General features: G+C 40.0%; 1 protein-coding gene across 4 annotated transcripts in view; it reads right to left on the bottom strand.

Annotated features, from left to right (window-relative positions):
• Window positions 1–21,592, bottom strand: part of WDFY3 (WD repeat and FYVE domain containing 3) — a 370,646-nt gene that overhangs the window by 155,378 nt on the left and 193,676 nt on the right. For 3 of the 4 annotated variants that reach the window (XM_073600175.1, XM_073600184.1, XM_073600193.1), the window contains exons 14-17: window positions 15,853–15,936; window positions 6,991–7,162; window positions 4,964–5,178; window positions 2,994–3,106 (exon numbers count right to left, since the gene is read on the bottom strand). In XM_073600175.1, the coding sequence (XP_073456276.1) occupies window positions 2,994–3,106; window positions 4,964–5,178; window positions 6,991–7,162; window positions 15,853–15,936 (584 nt within the window). The remainder of the gene's footprint in view (window positions 1–2,993; window positions 3,107–4,963; window positions 5,179–6,990; window positions 7,163–15,852; window positions 15,937–21,592) is intronic. The other variant, XM_073600201.1, reaches the window with a different exon arrangement.

The raw sequence follows: 21,592 nt of genomic DNA, 5'->3' as shown, positions 1-21,592 counted from the left end.
ATTTACAGTAGTAATCACATAGTTAGCTTTAGCAGACCTAACGGAAAAGTTTGGGGCAGCAGTAGAACGTCATCCAAGCTATACTGAATGGAAAGACACAGGATATATCCTCTAACGTCACCAATATGTCAGAGCAGCATGTAGGAAAAGTGGGCTGCGAGTGTGTGGGAAGAGTCAGCAGTGGAAATACTCAAACAGATTGTATTTCCATCTTATCTGTGGCTAAACTGTCATTTTGGAACAGACGGGCTGACCTGACAGTTGTTCAGACTTTGGAAGCTGAAAACAAAATACGCAATTTAAAGCGGAGGAGGAAGGAAAAACACAGGGAGTGCTTGATTAAAATATCCACACGATAAAGCAGAAATATTTTACAAATTCTAGTAACCAGTGGCATATTAATACCACATGGGTGGGCACACATTATGGTCTTGGTCATTTATTGAATAATACTGATAAAAAGAGAAGTTTCAAACTCACCCGAACATATTTTTAAAGCCAATTTAACCATAAAAATGGTCAACACCGATTGTATACAATAGTGCCAGATTTCTGTAGCTAAAACCTACCAGGGCAAGGACATTCTGTCCACAAGGCAGGCCCTTCACAATGAACCATCTATAGTCAATTAACAACTTCACAACAAAAGTGCATGTATACCTCCCATAAAGTTTACCTGGTCCACACTATTAAGCTGGAAGAATTTAGGTAAGCCGTGTACAATGCCAGATTGTTCATGTGCAAGACCTTCATGTTCGCACCTGAGCGATTTTCTGCTTGAAGCTTGTAGCTCTAATACACTCAAAATCCCATTCATTTTAATAAACCTTGCTCACATCTGTGCGTTTTGCCACCTGTAGCTCAAAAAAGTACATGAGCTTCTTTTAGGCAGAATGGAGGCAGGTTGGCCCCATAGACGTCACTGGGAACGTCTGAAATATGCTCAGCATTTTTGCATGTTTTTTGGCAAAACAGCAGCTCTCCACCCCTAATCTCCTCCCCCCTAGTACTTTCTATTGGTTAAAATAAAAACACCCAAAGCTTGAATATACATGCAAAATGGTTGTAATAAAATGGGGATACTTGTATTTATTGCAAAAGTTTCTTAAATAAAGTTTGCTTTTGATTGAAAAAAAATGCTTGCATTACGCTTCTAAAATGCTCTTAATACGCTAGCAAAACTCTTAAATAAAAACGCCTAAAAATTGCTAAAAATTGCTCTGCTCAGGTGTGAATGGGGCCTCCAAGGCGTATAGCTTAAACTCATAGGAATTTGTCACTATGCCACCCTTTTTAGTATCACTATAAATGTCACTGGTCATAAATGATGAAAATTCATTAACAGCATTAACAAAGCAGTAATTTCCTTTTAAATGTGAACTCCAGGCAAACCACTTAATACACAAATGAAACACATTTAAAAAGGAGAGCAGATGTTTTACCTGCCAAAAGAATTTGGAAATCTGCCCATCTACTGTAACTCTGAGATTTACATGATGATGTAATAAAGTGATATTAAAGGCTTTTTTTTTTTTTAAATAACAAATATGTCATGCTCACCTGCACTGTGCAGTGGTTTTGCATAGAGCGATCCCGATCCTCCTCTTCTCGGGTCCCTCGCTGGAGCTCTTGGCCCCCAAGCAACTTGTAATGGGGGCACTGTGCCTGAGACGCGGCTCTGTGTGTTCATTCACACAGAGTTGGCAGCTCGGCCCCACCCCCGCTCTCTTCTCATTGGATCACTGGTTCGGATTGACTAAGCCAAGCAGGAGGGAGAGTCCCCAAAGAGAGGAGGCTCTCCTGCTTCGCTGGATCTAGATGGGTTTAGGTAAGTATTAGGGGGAGCTGCTACACGCAGAAGGTTTTTTACCTTAACACATAGAATGCATTATGTAAAAAACCTTGAGCCTTTAGAACCACTATAACGACTACAGGGCTGCACTAAATGTGTGTCTTTTACATCTGCCAGGAGAAAAGGAAGAAGTATGTTTTTTTTTCCCCATTTAAACTTACCTAGTTGGATGCAGCATCAGTGCGATGCTGCATCTGTCCCCCGGCTCCTCTGCACTGAGAATCGAGCGATCGAACATCGCCGATGGCTCAGTTCTCACAGCTCCCACAAGAGGAGAGCTGCTGACTGCACTCTGCTCCTCCACGCTCACTGGAGCACTGGGCTGTGGAGGGGCGGGGAGCGGCTGTCTCAGCCTCTTAGGAGCTCGCTGAGACGGGCATCAGTCCAGGCACCTGGCGGATCCAGACTTCATTGCCGGGATGACGCGGTTCTGTGACGTCAGCAGAGAGTGGACTTCAGACTGCTCTCTGCTGAGAACTGGTCACAGGAATGCAAAACTAATTGCACTCCTGTGACCCATAGGCGAAGCCCAGCCAAATGAGCTCAGGCTGGACTTCTCCTTTAAGCTGGCCATACACGGTTAGAAAATCATCAAACATTTTTTTTAACACGCACATTCGCTGTAGATTATTTAAAACGGTTTTCGATTGATTCCACTGCTAATGTTTTGAAAAACGCTCGTATCAGTGCAAAAAAAAAAAAATCTAACATGTTGGTTAGTTTTTTGGCGTAAAAATTTCCAGTTTGAGAACGGAAATTACCCCTCTAAAGTTTTGAATGGCAAACGATAGAGCGCATCTAACGATATTCCAACCATGTATGGCCAGCTTAAGTCTAGTTAGTCCACCCAAAACTGATAGTTTAGTATTTTAGAGATGCTGGACATTTGAACCACCTAACAGTTTTATATATTTCAGGTTCTCACTGTTGGATTTTTTTTAATCGATGTTGTGTATAAAGCATGAATTAGCGGATGCTGAACCTTGCAAAAGGTCAGTCAAAATCCCAAAACTCCAAGGCAAAGTTAGGAACTACTACAGTTGTGTATTCTACAAAAATTTTGAGACCTAACACTGCATAGAACTATTAAAAAAAAACTTTTTTAGTGAACCGACACTGACATTTTATTAAAACTCCTTACTTCTCATTTCTGGTTCATAGCTGAGAGAACTAGGCTTGTGTACTCTGTACTGTTTCAATAATCGCTTGTCCCAAGCTGCACAGTTCAAAGGGTTTCCAAGACGGAGGAACTCTCTAAAAGAACAAAAGAAAGAAGCAAACAAACAGGAATGAAGACAAACACTTGTTTCAGAACCAAGATCATTTGCAGCATTGATCACATTGTTCTGGCATGCTGAAAAATCTCTGGATGATCAGCTCAGAAAAAATAATGCTCTGAAGGAAAAAAGAAAAAGAATCACTCAAGCCATTAATTGAACTTGGCACCAAAAACTGCAGAAAGGATAAGCAGTTTTGCTCAATGTAAAAATAACTGCCATATGCATATCAAGATGATCTCTCCAGTGCTTGCTTGGTACATGGGCATACAGGTTCATAACTTATAATTAACGTTTCCAAAAAGTGATCAGCCAAAAAGTGATCAGCCAAAAATCTTTTTGTGTAACCATAATGTACCCAAAAAAAGGTGTGGTGTATAATTTATTAATATGTAAAGTTAAAAAAAAAAAAAAAAAAAAAAAAGGTAATATATTCTTAAATATCTCTAAGCAGTGGTAAATATAAATAACTAAATAACCAACTATATGGTTAGGGAGCAAAATATCTAATCCACTCTGAGAATAACAGACAGAAGAGATGTAATGTATATACTATTAGAAGAGATATATACTGTATATACTATTAGAGGAGATATATACTATTAGAAGAGATATACTGTATAAACTATTAGAGGAGAGATATACTGCATATGCTATTAGAGGGTGAATCTGGTAAATATCAGACTCAGAGATCAATTTTTTTTATTAAAAACAATGTCTTCCTTTAAAAAAAGAATGTCATTTTAAGAATGTTCGTTCGTTTTTCTAATCGTTAGTGGGGTCAAATCAACGTTCATTTTAAACCACAGTGACAGGAAAATTTGGAAATAGAAAACTTCTTGTTCAAAGGAATTTTCAGACAGTGTATGTGGTTTTCAATCAGAAATTACATTCATTTTAAAAACAGAATGTTAAAAACAACATTCTTTCTTTCAGCGAATGTACAAAGATTTTTCGTCTGAATATTCTCGTCTGAAAATTGATCCGTGTAGTCAAAATAAGGCTCGCTACACACCTATGCTTTGATCTGTTTCTGCAGTGCTTTTTGCTGTGCGTTTTGATTTTTGCGCACATGATTTTGCTGTGATTTGTGTTTTTGCATTTTTTTTGGCCAATTTGTTGTTGGGCAGATTAAAGAACACAAATTGCTGAAAAAACGCATTACATGATTCTCTGCAGCTTCTCTATTGAAGTATATTGTCCCATAGAAAACCATGTAAATGAACTGTAGTGCCTTTCTGCAAAAAACATAGATGTGAACCAGGTCTAAGACGTTTAGTAACATAATGGGGTTAAAAAACTAAAATTATCCCTTTATAGTACAAAAAAAAGCAAATAATCACTACTGTAAGGGGTTCATTTTTTACTGTAAAACTGTGAAAGTAATATTTACAGTAGCGATTATTTGCTCTTTTTGTACTATAAAGGGCTCATTTTATTTATTTTTTTAACCCCATTATGTTACTGGCCGATGAAAATAGTAATCGATTAATTACATAATCGATTAGTTGTCGATTAATCGATTAGTTGTTTCAGCCCTAAAGTCACAAGACTGCTATATTCTGCTGATGAAAAAAGGTGTTTAGCCAGATAAAGTGAATGCAGGGTCCTGGGTTTAGTAACACTTTAATGTCTCTGGGATACTGCAAGAGATTTTCTCCGGTCAGAGATTTACAATATTGAGGAAAACAATTTGCAAGGACCTACAAATCCAAGCAATGAACTAGTAAATGGGACATAGTCCTACCAACCTAATACTGTTGCCAATATTCTGAAAAAATGCAGAGAGAAAGCAAGAAAACTGGAATTCTTTTTAGCTAACTGAACTACTTACCTTAGTACCATAGGCTCTAATGCTTGAGATGCCAGCCTCTCAAACATACGTTGGAGTGGAGGGTGTAATGCATGGTCCTCATCTGCTAGGGCAGCACTGCACCTGTGCAACAGACGGGCATGGAGACCCCCCTCACACATAACTTGCTGATTCCTCTCTGTGTGTACTAATGACTGTAAGATGTTTGCAACTGCCAATTGAAGATCTAAGGCATGCTGTAGGGATAAAAGTAAAGAAAAAAAAGGCATTAGGAATTATGGCTCTAGACTATATTCACTGACCCACTGAAGGATCTTAGTTAAGATGACACCAGTGAGAAGCAATAGGCCAGTTCAAGTTTTCCCTAAGTGTTTCTTTTTAATGAAAAGAAGAAAAATAAAAGATTGATTAGACTATTTGAAAATAAGGTGAACCTGAATCTCCTGCTACACTGCAAGTTAAACAATGATATTAAATATAACAATATGTAAATTAAGATACTTTTGATAAAATACTTTCTCACATTGCTATTGGTTGCAAAGTAAGTGAGATTTCACGCGCGTCATGCTTTGATATGGCATCTATTCTAGCTATATACCATTAAAGTGAAATTCGGGCTTAATTCTAACTACTCTGAAAACTGTCCCCTAGCCCTCTCCTAACACCTATGCTTACTAACCTGTGAAAAAAAGATCTATTTACCTCTTTTCTGCCAGCTTCGGTCGGGTCACATGATCCCACCCCCTTGTGCCAGCCAGCACAGCTGCAGGGGAGAGGTGGGAGCGCCGACAATGGATGGGCCATTAAAGCCTATGGGTGACATTACCGCTTTGGGCCTTACTACCCTGTTTCCCCGAAAATAAGACCTAGTGTGATTGTCGGTGATGGCTGCAATATAAGCCCTACCCCCCAAATAAGCCCTAGTCCTTGTAGGTCTTCTTTTCAGGGTAGGGATTATTTTCGGGGAAACAGGGTAGGGCTTATTTGGGGGGTAGGGCTTATATTGCAGCCATCACCGACAATCACGCTAGGTCTTATTTTTGGGGAAACAGGGTAGCCATTCCCGAGCACCCTCTCCACTCCCCTTAAGTGTCGCAGCAGACATAGAGGCAATCATGTGATGGGACCAGAGCCGATTGAAAATAGGTAAACAGATCTTACACAGGTTAGCAAGCATAAGTGTTAGGAGCGGGGAGGGCATAGTTTTACAAGAAGTTAGAGATAAGGCTGGAATGCCACTTAAAGATGCATGTTAGGGATCTCGATTTGTAGGAAAAAAAAAAAAGAACCCTAAATGAGAACAGTGAGTTTCTGTTTCTTTCTCAAACAAAATAAATGGAAAGAAAAAAAGATATATAGCTCTTTATTCTCAGCAACTCTATATTTGTATTTTGTCTAAGTGTTTGTTAAAGCTTATTTTAAACATTCGGGGGGGGGGGGGGGGGGACACATAGTAAACAGGAAAACTAACAATAACAAATATGTGACAAATGATAAAAAAAAAAAAAAAAAAACTCAATCACTAAGGTATTTAGTTATAAATTCAACCAAAAGAGACTGCAGAAAAAAAAATCTCATGATGTATCACGTCCAAGGGTATGATTAATATAATAAGAAGTAGATCAATGAAAGACTCTGTTTATTTACTTATGATTTTAATTAGCTTTATATAACCAAAACAAATAATCTGTGTTGAAAATGCTGTACAAAGCAATGGCTTTGCAATACCAATTAAGAGAAAAGCATGATTTACATTAACATTTATTCTAAAAGAACAATATAAACAGGTTCAACATGTAGAGTATATCAGCACACTAAAGCCCCATACACACCATTAGATTTTCTGCAGATTTTTGTCTTCAGATTTACCAAAACCATGTAGTGCAGGGGCCTGCCCGATTGCATGCAAATTAAAACTCTTAAGGTTTGACCTCATATTATATGGTTTTGGTAATTCTAAAGACACAAATCAACAGAAGATTGAATAGTGTGTATGGGGTCTAAGTCACATTACAAAGCTGTATGTTACAAAATTCTACATTACATACTTCTGGTTGGGAGTCAGAGTCAACAGATGCCAGGAGGTCCAGCATTGAAAGCATGGCACCGGGATGGATGATTACTGCATCTGAACCTAGAGTTGTACTTGCATGAATTTTCAGGTCACCAACGTTTTTAGGAGGTATCAGGGAAGAAGTGGATACTGCATGGTAAACATGTCTGGAAGGAAAAGATGAGATAATGTCAAGAACTTTTCTTCCTCTGATGAGTAACTCCACTTTTGTTGAGAAAAAAAACATTCCCCTCCGGGTGATCTATGTACATTGTAAGGATTTTACCAAACTTTGTTGCAGATCCCTATCTTTTGTTATTCTGGAGAAATCCATGTGTGTTTCCCTGTGCCCATGTACTGAGTGAAAAGGAAAAAATTGGTGGATGATGGACTTTACAGGCATAACACAATTTTATATATATATATATATATATATATATATATATATATATATATATATATATATATAGTGACAAATAGTGCATATGTATGTAGATAGTGTGCTGTTCATGCTTAACCACTTCCCGCCCAGTCTATAGCAAAATGACGGCCAGGCAGTGGTTCAGTTATCCTGACTGGGCGTCATATGATGTCCTTCAGGATAACAGCCGCTGTGTGCCCGTGGGGGCTCGCATCGCGGCGATCGGTGGTGCGGTGTGTCAATCAGCACAGACCCCCCGTCAGGAGAGCCACTGATCGGCTCTCCTCTACTCGCGTCTGTCAGACGCGAGTGAGGAAAAGCCGATCAACGGCTCTTCCAATTTACACCGTGATCAGCCGTGATTGGACACGGCTGATCACGTGGTAAAGAGCCTCCGTCTGAGGCTCTTTACCAAGATCGGTGTAGCGGTGTGTCAGACTGACAGCCCCCCCTCGGATGACCACACTGGACCACCAGGGACACCACTAGGACCACCAGGGAAGGGGGAAACATGTGGATGGCCAGGTAGGTACCCAATGGCCAGCCACATGTTCAAATAATGGCCCAATCTGTGCCAATCAGTGCCCTGATTGGCACCAGCATGTACAAAAAGACATCAGTGATGCCCAGCAATGCCACCCATCAGTGTCAGTGCCACCCATCAGTGTCACCTATCAGTGCCCATCCGTGCCACCTATCAGTGCCACCCATAAGTGCCGCATACCAGTGCCACCTCATTGGTGCCACCTCATCAATGCCCATCAGTGCCCATCATTGAAGGAGACAACTTACTTATTTACAAAAAACTTTAACAGAAACAAAAACTAGTTTTTTTTCCAAAATTTTTGGTCTTTTTTTATTTGTTGCGCAAAAAATAACAAAAAAAAAAAAAACGCAGACGTGATCAAATACCACCAAAAGAAAGCTCTATTTGAGGGAACAAAACGATTAAAAATTTGTTTGGGTACAGTGTAGCATGACCGCACAATTGTCATTCAAATTGCGACAGCGCTGAAAGCTGAAAATTGGCTTGGGCAGGAAGGTGTCTAAGTGCCTGGTTTTGAAGTGGTTAAAGGCAAATTTCTGTGAATACTTGATGAAATTTTATGCAATTGTCTCAATTTCAATTTTGTAATAAATATTCTTTATCAATATATACTTGTGTTATGCCTATAAAGTCCATCATCCACCAATTTTTCTTCTAATTCAATTTATCGGGACATGGCATTATACTGTATACTAAATCTCTGTATCCACAGTACCACTCTTTGGTGATGCGAATTCTATTCACATGCACTGAGTGAGTCTAATGGGAGTAGTTACATAATTATCAACCAGCTGCTGCAAAATCAGGGCTCTAATAAGGAAAGTTGCAGGGTCTGCATCACTTAATGCAGCGTACACACGGTCGGACTTTTCGGCGGACAATCCGATTATGTGTGGGCTTCAGCGGACTTTTCCAGTCGCAAATCTGACGGACTTTAGATTTGGAACATGCTTCAAATCTTTACATCGTAACTCCGCCGGACCCAGAAATCCGCTCGTCTGTATGCTAGTCCGACGGACAAAAAACGACGATAGGGCAGCTATTGGCTACTGGCTATCAACTTCCTTATTTTAGTCCGGTATACGTCATCACATACGAATCCGGCGGACTTTGGTGTGATCGTGCGTAGGCAAGTCCAGTTGTTAAAAAGTCCGTCGGATGTCCGTCAAAAGTCTGTCGAAAGTCTGCTGGAAAGTCTGCTGGAAAGTTTGTCGGACCAGTCTGGTCAAAAAGTCCACCCGTGTGTACGCGGCATTAGACTTAATTTCCTATTGGGAGTCTCTCACCAAAAATTACATTTTTGTTGCAGGAAATGCCAAAAATCTGACATATCTCAGTGTAGACTTCTGGGAAAATCAATGAGCCAATCACACAAGCAGGAAATTATGGTTCTGGGGGGCATTCTGTGTACAGAACACCTCCAGGTAGCCATATTGCATTGCATTTTACAGAAAATGACAGAGCTGCAGATTGAAAAGGAAAGGTCATTTTTAATAACATTCAATTACAATATATGACTTGTGTCACAATTGTATATGCTATATTTTTATTTGTTATTTTCTTTCCCCATGAAAGTGGAGTTACCCTTTAAATGAACAAACATCACAATACAATTGACATTTCTCGTTTCAAAAAGAACTTGTTAGATAAATGGAATAATATTTACTTCTCAGATACCAAAAAGATGTGAACAATCCCTAAAATGATATAACAATACCAGCAACTCAGCCGTTAGTAAAAGTTCATCTAACTGGGTTTTCCTACCCTTGGATTTTTGTTTTTGTTCTTCTTCTCTACTTTGAATGGGGCTTTGCTTTCTTTGGAAACCAGAAGCAAACAAGGTAGAGGGCACATCTGCACTGCGGCGTTTAATTTAAAAATTTTTTTTTGTTGTTGTTTACAGCAGCATGGTCACAGTAAGGCCATACTGCTACTTTATAAATTCTGCCCCTTAGAACAATAGTCTAAACAATGTGACCTTAACTGCCCGACTAAAGACTGGTCAGGAGACTTGATTGAGAAAGCACAACTTTGCCTTTTTTTTTCCCTCTGAACTTTTATATGTCCCACTAAATCTATCAAAAGATCCCTAAGGCGGCCCACACATTAGTCATTTTTTATGTTCCACCAGAGGGTTGAATGAAAAAAAAAAAAATGACCCGATTCCCTGATCCACACATTCAAGGTCAATGGTGGAATCGCTCTCGCTGAGCCTTTATAGTTTGACAGCGGGGGGTACTTCCCCACCGTCAGAATACACTGATCAGCACTGCCAGCTATTGTGCTGATTGTGCAGAAATTTTCCAACAGGCTGGTTGCACAGAAGTCAATTGGTGGATACACTTCTGTACAACCACCTTGCCAATACATGGATTAAAATGTGATCCATGTATGGCTGGCTTAAGCTTTTAACGTGCTCTTTCAAATCCCTCCAGAAAAGGCGAACACTTTAATGCATACAGAATCAGGTATGATAATATATTCCTCACCTTTCTCCCCCCAACCATAGCCTAAATACAAGAATCAGTATATATCTCAAGTGGACCTACAGTACTCTGGTAATCTTGCTAATCTGTCTCCTCATTAAAACTTAAATTTTTCTGAAGGACATGAAAATGTTGAGGTTGTAGAGATAGTAAGCTGCTTTTAGAAGAGTCTCTAGTCTCCTTTTTCAAATGAGGGGAGGACCTCACTTGATGATGCTTTCATTAACTTTCAAGGATCAAAAATAAAGGGTATCACGGTCCCAAATGAAGGACATTTTGCAGCAAAACTAAAATAAATATGAAATGCATAAATCACTAAATAACACCATTTCTATAAAATTATTCATGTATTACTAAAGCACGTTGAAATACCTCAGCCACATTAATAATATTGTTTTTTTGTATCCGCCTGCTCTTCCAGGGAAAATAAGGTCTCTCTAAAAATATAACCAGCTTAAATATTTTATAGAAATGAAAGTCTGTTGCATTATTTAGGCCCGGCTTTGCATACAAGTCTATTTTGTCAAAGCATTTAGAATATTTTTAATGAGACATTGTAAAACAGAGAATAAGGAGACATAATGCAGAAATTACTAGAATTTTTATTCTTGGAGGTACTATAAGGAAAAAAAAATCCCAATATGTAGGCCAGTCACCTTCTGGTGTACTTGCCTAATATAAGTATGTGTGTGTGTGCCTTGACACTGCTATTTAGCTAATGACATTAGAGTGGTTATTGTCTATAGGTGTAACTAAGGCCTGGCCATACAGAACTAATTTCTTTCTTGCAACCACGGGTTGATTCCCCAATCAACACAGACAGTGTTGATACGGGAATCCCTCCTGCCGGGGCATTGTCTTCTCCCGGTGGGGGTGAAGAAGACCGTGATTATTGCTAGTTGCTATAGCAGCCGCTAGTGATAATTGCAGGTAAAACCCTGTGTTCTGCCAAAATCTCCAACCTATCAAAAAGTCCAACCGCATCATAGGTGGTTGTATTGCCCATGCGCGAGCCCGTGCACAAGAAGGGCTTTCTTCTGCACATCAGATTGTCACGTAAAAGGCATAAAATACACCAACTGCTCGCGCCGCCGCACCGCGCCTGCGCAGGCCTTTGTATCACACACTAAAAGAATTCCATCAAATACTCCAACTGATATCACAGTAGTGCGCCTGCGCAAACTGACATCCACGTCACATCTTCCAACCATCATTTTCACATATAAAGCAAAGGAGATACATGGAGAGTTAAGAAAAAATATGGGATGTTATCATACGAGATTCAAAGAAATTAACATGATGAACTGGCAAGATAATGTACGGAACAATGTATTTGCAGAACTATGTTCACGCTCGCATACATATCCACACATTGTTCCGTACGTTATCTTGACAGTTCAGGGGATGACAGAATTCCCGTGCAGGCGCACTGCTGCGATATCAGTTGGAGTATTTGATGGGATTCTTTTAGTCTGTGATCTGTGATTTCCTGTTGGTTCCCTTCCTCAGCTCCCGAGCTGGGCTCATTTGGCCCACCCCTGGCATGTGGTATTGCACGGTCCCATTATCGATTTATATGTGAGTATTTTTCACCATGCCCAGTTATTTCCAATCTACTCCCTTCTCCCCATGCGGGCAGTTACATCAAACAACATTGATATCTATATCCCTTTACAGAACATTGATGCAATTACTCCTGATGAGTGGATAGAGGTCCATGAAACGCGTCAAGCTTATTCTGATGCATCATTATATATATATATATATATATATATATATATATATATATATATATATATATATATATATAATTTGAGAATGCTATATAAAATTTGAGAATTGTAGATGGTTTTACCCTCTCCCAGATCCAATTATGTGATATGTTTACCCTGCACATGGGGAATTATGATGCACAATTTTATTTGCTTTTGCCATGCTGAATATATTATATATATATTATATATTCTTTTACTATGTATATTGATTCTTCTTATGCATCTATGCATGTTATACCATTATATTATATATACTATCATATGTCCTGCCAATCATTGGTTTATTAATAAACACACAGATGTTTATACCTATGTGAAGCTGTTTGGTTGTAATCAAGTTGATCGATCAACTTGGTGTATTCAGCCGGCCCATACAGTTAGAATCTCAGCCGGTTCCTGCTGAGGCAGCCAAGATTCAAACCTTATATGGCCCTCCTAACACTCTGGCAAAATATCTTCTAGTGCAGGGGTGTCCAACATTTTGACCTTCCTGGGCCACATTGTTAGAAGAGGAATTGTCTTGGGCCACACTTAAAATACACTAACATAAGCGATAGCTGATGAGCAGAAAAAGTCAGGCAGTTAATTATCACCAATATAGATAATGTATCTGTGTAATAAAACTTACTTTAAAAAAAATATATTTTTTATTAAAAGAGGGCAACATAAAACTAGTGCGACATTTGACACTGTTTTTGACAAACTAACTCAAACTATATGTACAGCCAGCCTTAGAAGTCCTAAAGGACCCAAGACTGGAAATAGCACTGGTAGAAGCAACACACCGCATAATTAAGAGCCCAAATGGTCTCAGAAGCAGCTCAGAAGCAGAGTCTCAGAGATCAATGGCTCAGAAGTCACAGGCAAATCATATAAAGAATCTGCAGGAGAAGGCGAGAAGGTGCGCAAATTCAGCAAATAATTGGGTCAGATAGCTGCAATTCGACAGACCAGCCATAGCAGCAGTGAGGAGGAGTCTTGATTGAAGAAAAAAAAAGGTTGAAGTAAAATGGTTCTAGCAAAAGTAGGCTAGTCTTTTTTTTACAGCAGTGCTAAAAAAAATTAAAAAAAAAAAAAAAAAAGAAGGAGGAAGAAGTCCATCCTCCTAGTAAAAGAAGTTAAGGCATGCTAGTATTGGGGGGGGTTATCCTCTATCTTTTCTTTTTTACCTGGTCCCTGCCTGTAGGTATTTTGTGCCCCTCAATGGATGAGGAAGACTTTCTTTTTTTTTTTTTTTTTTTTAAGATATTACCGGTAGATATGCTCTAAAGCACTTTTATGATTATTTACCTTTTCTTCTGTTTGTATGTTTTGGCATACATCTCTACCCAGTCATGTAAGTGACTGGGTAGAGAAAGTTATAAATATAGCAGCTATATATTACACACATACAGTTGTGCTCAAAAGTTTGCATAACCTGGCAGAAATCGCGGAATTTTGATGCTGGAAATATGACTGAACATGTAAAAAAATGTCTTATTTAAATCCAGGGATCTCTTGATACCAAGCCAAGGTCAGATAGACCAAGAAAGATTGCAGTCACAACTGCTAGAAGAATCGTTTGGAATACTAAGAAAAACCCACAGGTAACCTCAGGAGAAATTCTATCTGCTCTGGAAAAAGACGGTGTGGTTGTTTCAAGGAGCACAATCCGGAAAATTAGCTGCATTGTCAAGTTGTCAGAAAGAAGCTTTTACTGCGCCAATGCCACAAAAAAGCCTGGTTACAATATCCCCGACAGCACCTTGCATCGCATACTAGCCCATTATGTGCCACTTACCTGAAAACGAAGCCCGCAATGTCCCCGCTGCTAGCTGCGTCCATCTTCACCCCTCTTCCTTCCGGGGCCGTGGACTCCGGCTCTGTGACTGGCCAGAGCCGCGTGAAGTCACTCCTGCGCATGCACGCAGCAGCTAACGTCATGGCACGGGCCCTTTAGAAACGGCATGATAATGCCCTTTCTTCAGTGTGCATGCGCATATGACGTCGGCGCAAGCGTATATGGTAAATATCTCCTAAACAGTGGAAGTTTAAGAGATATTTACAGTACCTAGAGGTAAGCCTTTAATTTAGGCTTACCTCTAGGTAAAAGTGGTGTATGAGGGTTTACAACCACTTTAATATCATCTAGCCACTCCGGGGAGATCTCAAAAGTGCGGTTCATGCAATATGACCAAAGACTTTGCATGACCTGGAGACATTTTGCCAAGACAAATGGGCAGCCATACCACCTGCATGAATTTGGGACCTCATAGACAACTATTACAAAAGACTGCACACTGTCATTGATGCTAAAGGGGGGAATGCACAGTATTAAGAACTAAGGGTATGCAGAATTCTGAACGGGGGTCATTTCATTTGTTGCCATGTTTTCTTTTAGGATTGTGTCATTCTGTTATGACCTACAGTTACAGAACATGGATCCCATCAGAATTAAAAGGAGTGTGCTTTGCCTGCTCACTCATGTTTTCTTTAAAAATGGTACATACTGTATATTACCAATTCTTCAAGGGTATGCAAACTTGAGCACAACTATATGTGCAGTATAAATTACACACTTCCAATTTGTGTGGCAACAACAATGCTCATGCACACACCAACAATGCATAAGCTTATACATAAGTGCTTAAAATACACTCAAACTCCTGAATGTGCATGACCACATTTAGGCTTCTTTCACAAGGCTGTAAAAAAAACGCATTTACGAATGTTTTTTAATGTACAGATCTGAACACAGCCGCATTGTTTTCAAGGGAAGCATTCACAATGGGGCGTAAACACGCACTATGTTCAGATCTCTAACACAAAATCTAAAAATTTGCATCTGAGGACATGCATATACATGTATGTCATATGCAGGTAATGAAAAAAGAAAAACAAAAAAACAAAAAAAAAACAAACAAACACACAACAGGACAATTTAATGCTCATCATTAAGCTGAAACTTTTGTACTAGAAAAATATGTATTAGGATAAGTAAATTTTTTACACCCACGTGAATGCGGCCTAAGGCACATGAGTATGCTCCAAATATGCTGCCAGAACTTGGCAGAAAAACATAACTCTAATCTTGCGTATTTGCACATGTTACTGAGCATATTTATGCATGTTTACAGGAGTACGGCGTTTATAAGCGCATGAGCATAAACTCATTCTAATGTCTAGAATATTCTATTATTCTAGCCACTAGAATACATTTACGCACATACATGTGCATTTAGATGCGTTAATGCAGGAGGCAAAAAAATATTAATACACTGACCTTCCCAGTGGTTAGCTGTGCAGGGGGGCGTGTCAGCACAAGTTTGACCACTGGAATACAGATAGGCTGTGCTCCCAAGTAGAATGCAAAGAAGAAAACTGACCATGCCGGGATGGATGTGCTTCCATGCTAAGCGTTGTCAGTTTGAAACAGGAAAGCAGGGGGACCGGCAGGATCATCAGGTATTTCAAACAAAAGGAAGCAATGCAAAGTGAACAGGATACTTTTTTCATTCAAGTACATGGTAACACAGACAGGAATATGAAATGTTGGGGGTCACATACACTATAACACCATCAGAGCTAGTAATTCTATTGTAGTGATTAATCAACCACCATGATGAATAGGAGCCTTGTAAAGCAGTACCTTTTCCTGGAAAGAGCTGGAGTCCCCCAAGGTGAAGGGAGAGTGGTCTCATTTGTCAAACAAGGCGGGATCTGTTCTGCACGACTGCAGATGTAGACAGACATGAACGAGACAGAAGAGTTAGAAAGACAAGCGGGAAAAGCTTTGTTAGTTGCAGAGAATAAGAACAGAATTCTAGTAATAAAAAGAACAGATAAGAGACGCCGATCAAAACATAGGGTTGCTTTGGATGGACCTTTTTTATGCAAGAAAATAAGCAAGAAGAAGCAAGAAAAACATGCACTGACTACAAACACATTTATACGTATATATTTATAAAAGTGGTCCACAGGATTTAACTTCCAAAGAATTCCCTGCTGGGCTTTGGAGAAATGTTTCCCTTATAATGTCCATAGGAAGTCATTATATCACAGAGTCCCATTTACACTGAGGTATTTAAGCACTATCCCTGGTGGTTAAGATCAGTCGACATTGCTCATAAACAACAGTGAAAACACTAGAGGAAAACTTATGAAAAAAGCTTCAGTCCAGCATAAGCACCGATCTTCAATCAGCTATAGACATGGCGACGGGACCTAGATGTGTTTCTTTAATAAGCCTAATAACTAATACAGCAAGTGGCTAAAGCAACCTTGTAAAACTGGATAAGTTGCTATTAATTATTGCCCTTTCCACATCATCACTGTTCTCTGGACTATTAAAATCTTATTCATTCTCCAGGTAGAAAGAGAATTCAGCTTGCATGGTTACCCAGCATTAGTGCTACCCCAATTACTACTGTCACTTCCTGATAGGCAAAAAAGATGTCATAAAAGATCACCTCCAAAGTTTTAGTGTTGCACAACTTTCATTTTATATCAAAAGAGACTATGCCTGAGCCTGACTAAATCATTCTAACACAAAGGTCCAACTGAGACAGAGTCTGCAACATAAAATTGAGAACATACAGAGAAAATGCTTTTCTCAAACTGAAACCTGTGATGTACAGCCGTGGCCAAAAGTTTTGAGAATGACACAAATATTAATTTTCACAAGGTCTGCTGCCTCAGCTTTTATGATGGCAATTTCCATATACTCCAGAATGTTATTATGAAGAGTGATCAGATTAATTGCAAAGTCCCTCCGTGCCATGAAAATTAACTTAATCCCCCCAAAAAAACATTTCCTCTGCATTTCAGCCCTGCCACAAAAGGACCAGCTGACATCATGTCAGTGATTCCCTCGTTAACACAGGTGTCAGTGTTGACGAGGACAAGGCTGAAAATCACTCTGTAATGCTGACTGAGTTAGTATAACAGACTCGAAGCTTTAAAAAGGAGGGTGGTGCTTGAAATCATTGTTCTTCCTTCTGATAACCATGGTTACCTGCAAGGAAACACGTGCAGTCATCATTACTTTGCACAAAATAGGATTCACAGGTAAGGATATTGCTGCTCCTAAGATTGCACCTAAATCAGCCATTTATCAGATCTTCAAGGAGAGAGGTTCAATTGTTGTGAAGAAGGCTTCAGGGCACCCAAGAAAGTCCAGTAAGCACGAGGATCGCCTCCTACAGTTTATTCATCTGCTGGATAGGGGGCACCACCAGTGCAGAGCTTGCCCAGTAATGGCGGCGGGCAGGTGAGAGTGCATCTGCACAGTAAGGAAAGACTTTTGGAAGATGGCCTGGTGTCAAAGGCAGCAAAGAAGTCACTTCTCTCCAGGAAAAACATCAGGGACAGACTGATATTTTGGTATATTCTGCAAAAGGTACAGGGATTGGACTGCTGAGGTCTGGGGTAAAGTCATTTTCTCTGATGAATCCCCTTTCTGATTGTTTGGGGCATTCGGAAAAAACCTTGTCCAGGGAAGAAAAGGTGAGCACTACCACCAGTACTGTGTCATGCAAACAGTAAAGCATCCTGACACCATTCATGTGTGAGGTTGCTTCACAGCCATGGGAGTGGGCTCACTCACAATTTTGCCTAATAACACAGCCATGAATAAAGAATGGTACAAAAACCTCTGAGAGCAACTTCTCCCAACCATTCAAGAACAGTTTGGTGACAAACAATGCCTTTTCCAGCATGATGGAGCACCTTGCCATAAGGCAAAAGTGATAACCAAGTGGCTTGGGGAACAAAACATCGAAATTTTGGGTCCATGGCCAAGAAAGTCCCCAGATCTTAATCCAATTGAGAAGTTGTGGTCAGGTGAACAAAAACCTCCTACAAATTCTGACAAACTTCAAGCATTGATTGTGCAAGAATGGGCTGCCATCAGTCAGGATGTGACCCAGAAGAAACAGCATGCCAGGGCCAATTGCAGAGGTCTTGAAAAAGAAGGTTCAACACTGCAAATATTGATTCTTTGCATAAAATGTAATTGTCAATAAAAGCCTTTGATACTTATGAAATGCTTGTAATTATACGTCAATATACCATAGTAACATCTGACAATAATATCTAAACACACAGAAGCAGCAGCAAACTTTGTGAAAATTAATATTTGTGTCATTCCCAAAACTTTTGGCCACGACTGTACTTATTCCAGTGCTACAAAAATCCACTGATCAAAATAACCAGACATTTGAAAAAGTTAGCCCTTATTCCCACAAGGCGGATCCGCTCCCACGGAGTCCGCCTCTGTTTGCCGGCTCAGAGGGAGATCTCTCCGTTGATCTCCGCTGAGCCGGCGGATGACAGGTCACTCTCTGCTCACTGAGCGGGGAGGGGCTTGTCAAGCGCCACTGGTCGCTATGGAGAGATCGGACGAACACGGGCAGCATGTCCGTTTTTGTCAGATCTCATCCGATCCGCCAGGGATGGATGTGAACGTAGGGCCATCCGTCTGATTTTGGCGGATCGGACCGGGTCGGATGTCAGCGTACATGTCACCGCTGACATCCGTCGCTCCATAGCCTTACATAGCCATAGCCTTATAGTCTGTTCGTGTGAAAGGGGCCTATCAGTCATTTCCTGATTAATCCTTTTAAAGAGTCAATGTGTATCTACAGCCACTAAACTAATGTTACATTTTGTTGTCCATAGCCAGGCAGCTTAATAGCTGTCAATTTTTGAGTAGCAATTAAAAAAAGGTAACGAATTAACTCAACGATGATCTAGCTACAGTTCACAAAATTTCCTAAGTGGCTGTGTTTAGAGCAAATGTCATTAAAGCGGATCTTCACTGCATCTGAACACCACAATCCAAAAACTTTATTTAATTCATTTTTAATGTTCAAAGAAAACTTCCCCATCCACCCATGTCGCCATGCTTTATTTTGTTGCGAAATCACTTTGAAAAACACCCCCCCAAGCATTTCTGGCCATGGCCATCTTGAGTAGGGGTGGATGATTCATGTAGCATTTAATTCTTTCATTGCATCTGCCCTTAGTTCAAGCATGCATGCAGGTGAATGTGCTTGGCTGAAAAAACCCTCCTCCCCTCCTGAAGAATCCTGGAATGTATGACATCATTTATCTAGGCAAGAAACCAGGAAGTAACTGAAGAAAGATTAACCACTTCAGCCCCGGAAGATTTTACACCCTTAATCACCAGAGCATTTTTTGAGATTCGGAACTGCGTCACTTTAACTGACAGACAATTGCGCAGTTGTGGGACGTTGTACCCAAATAAAATTGATGTCCCTTTTTTTCCCCACAAATAGAGCTTTCTTTTGGTGGTAATTGATCACCTCTGCGGTTTTTATTTTTTCTCGCTATAAACAAAAAAATGACTGACAATTTTGAAAAAAAAAGCAATATTTTTTACTTTTTGCTATACTAAATATCCCCCAAAAATATATAAAAAATGAATATCTTTCTCAGTTTGGGACGATATATATTCTTCTACATATGTTTGGAAAAAAAAAAAATGATTAATAAAAAAAAAAAAAATCGCAACAAGTGTATATTGATTGGTTTGCGCAAAAGTTATAGCGTCTACAAAATAGGGTACAAATTTATGGCATTTTTATTATAAATATAATTATATTATAATTTTTTTTTTATTAGTAATGGCGATCTGCAATTTTTATCGGGCCTGCGACGTTGCGGCAGACAGATTGGACACTTGACACTATTTTGGGTGTAAATGATTACTATGTTAATGTCACTGGCAGGGAAGGGGCTAAACACTAGGGGGTGATCAAGGGGTTAACTGTGTTCCCTCAGCTTGTTCTAACTCTAGTGGGGATGGGCTACCTAGGACATGACCGAGATCACTGCTCCCAATGGCAGGGAGCAGTAGCTCCCTGTCATGTCACTAGGCAGAACTGGGAAATGCCTATGGCATTTCCCAGTTCTGCCTCTCCTCGCCGCGGTCACGGGCCATCGGTGGACATAGAGTCAGTGGGACCCACAGGCACGCTCCTGCACCGCCGGCGGTGAGCGCTTGCCCACAAGCTCCGCCGGCGGCGAGCGTCCACGAGCCCGGGATTACGAAGGGACGTACGGGTACGCCCTTTGCGCACCTGTGCGCACGTTCTGCCAATGTGCATCGGCGTGCAGCGGTCGGGAAGTGGTTAAAAAAAAAAAAGTTTTAAACAAGTAAATGATGTACTTTCCTATCTATTTACTAATGCTAGCAGCATGAGGATTAAAAATAAGAAATGTTGATTGGGAGAGTGACTTTCCACTTTAACATAAAAGAATTCAAGTATACCTGCAAAATAACAACGTAAATACAAAAATTCTGTATACAACTGTTTTTAATGCAACATTTAAAAAATGGAAATCCGTCTTCACCAACATTCTCTACTCTAATGTAAACCTGTCATAACCAAAATACAGTGACTGTTGACCTCTTTGTAAAATACTAGTCTGACAGGCTGTTATCTTGTTCTAAGACAGAGGTTAGGAAAGTCAGAATATTGTATCTACATATATTTTCTAGGTCAGCAGTCTGAAGCAAGGATTTACGCAACCAGCATATTAAAGTGGTTGTAAAGTCAAATTGTTGTTTTACCTTAATGCATTCTCTGCAATAAAAGAGAAGTATAGGAATTGAAAAAAAACAATTATTACCTAGGTGGATGCAGCAATGTCCTCTGTCAGCTCTGTCTTCAGTGAGCAGAGGGCTGTTCAGGCACCGGCTCTCTGCTCTGCCCCTCCAGCGCTCTCTTGAGAGCCAGGCTCTGGAAAGGTTGCGAGCTGGTAAGACTGGCTCAGTCTTCCAGCGGGTCACTGAGAGGCTGGGCCAGCTGCTGGTCCAGGCATCTGGGTAGATCCCGACCTTAAAGTTGGGACTAATCCAAAGCCAGGATCGGCTGAATGACATCAGCCAACAGCAGATTTTGGCTTGCTGCCGGCTGAAAACGGGTGCAGTGGAAAGTGCACTCCTGTGACCCACAGCAGTTGGGTTAAGAGAGCTTTGGCCCTACTTCACATTTAAGGTAAAAAACGTCCTACTATCTTTTCTACCTGGTCCTAAACCAAGGATGCTCAACCTTTTCAAGAGCGAGGGTAACTTGATTTGAAGAGAATTGGTAACAGGTCACGGACCACAATTAAATAAAATGGTTCAGAATTTTGGATTTTTAACCACTTAAAGACCAGGCCTTTTTCTGACATTTGTTGTTTACATGTAAAAAATCTGTATTTTTTGCTAGAATATTACTTAGAAGCACCAAACATTATATTATATCTATCTATCTATCTATCTATCTATTTTTTAGCAGAGACCCTAGAGAATAAAATGGCAGTCGTTGCAATATTTTGGCATGCTGTATTTGTATTTGCACAGTGGTCTTCCAAGTGCA

This window comes from Aquarana catesbeiana, linkage group LG01 (assembly GCF_042186555.1).
Source record: "Aquarana catesbeiana isolate 2022-GZ linkage group LG01, ASM4218655v1, whole genome shotgun sequence".
Classification (NCBI taxonomy): Eukaryota; Metazoa; Chordata; class Amphibia; order Anura; family Ranidae; genus Aquarana; species Aquarana catesbeiana.
The sequence above is the reverse complement of the archived record's forward strand: the minus strand, read 5'-3'. Positions and strand labels throughout refer to the sequence as shown.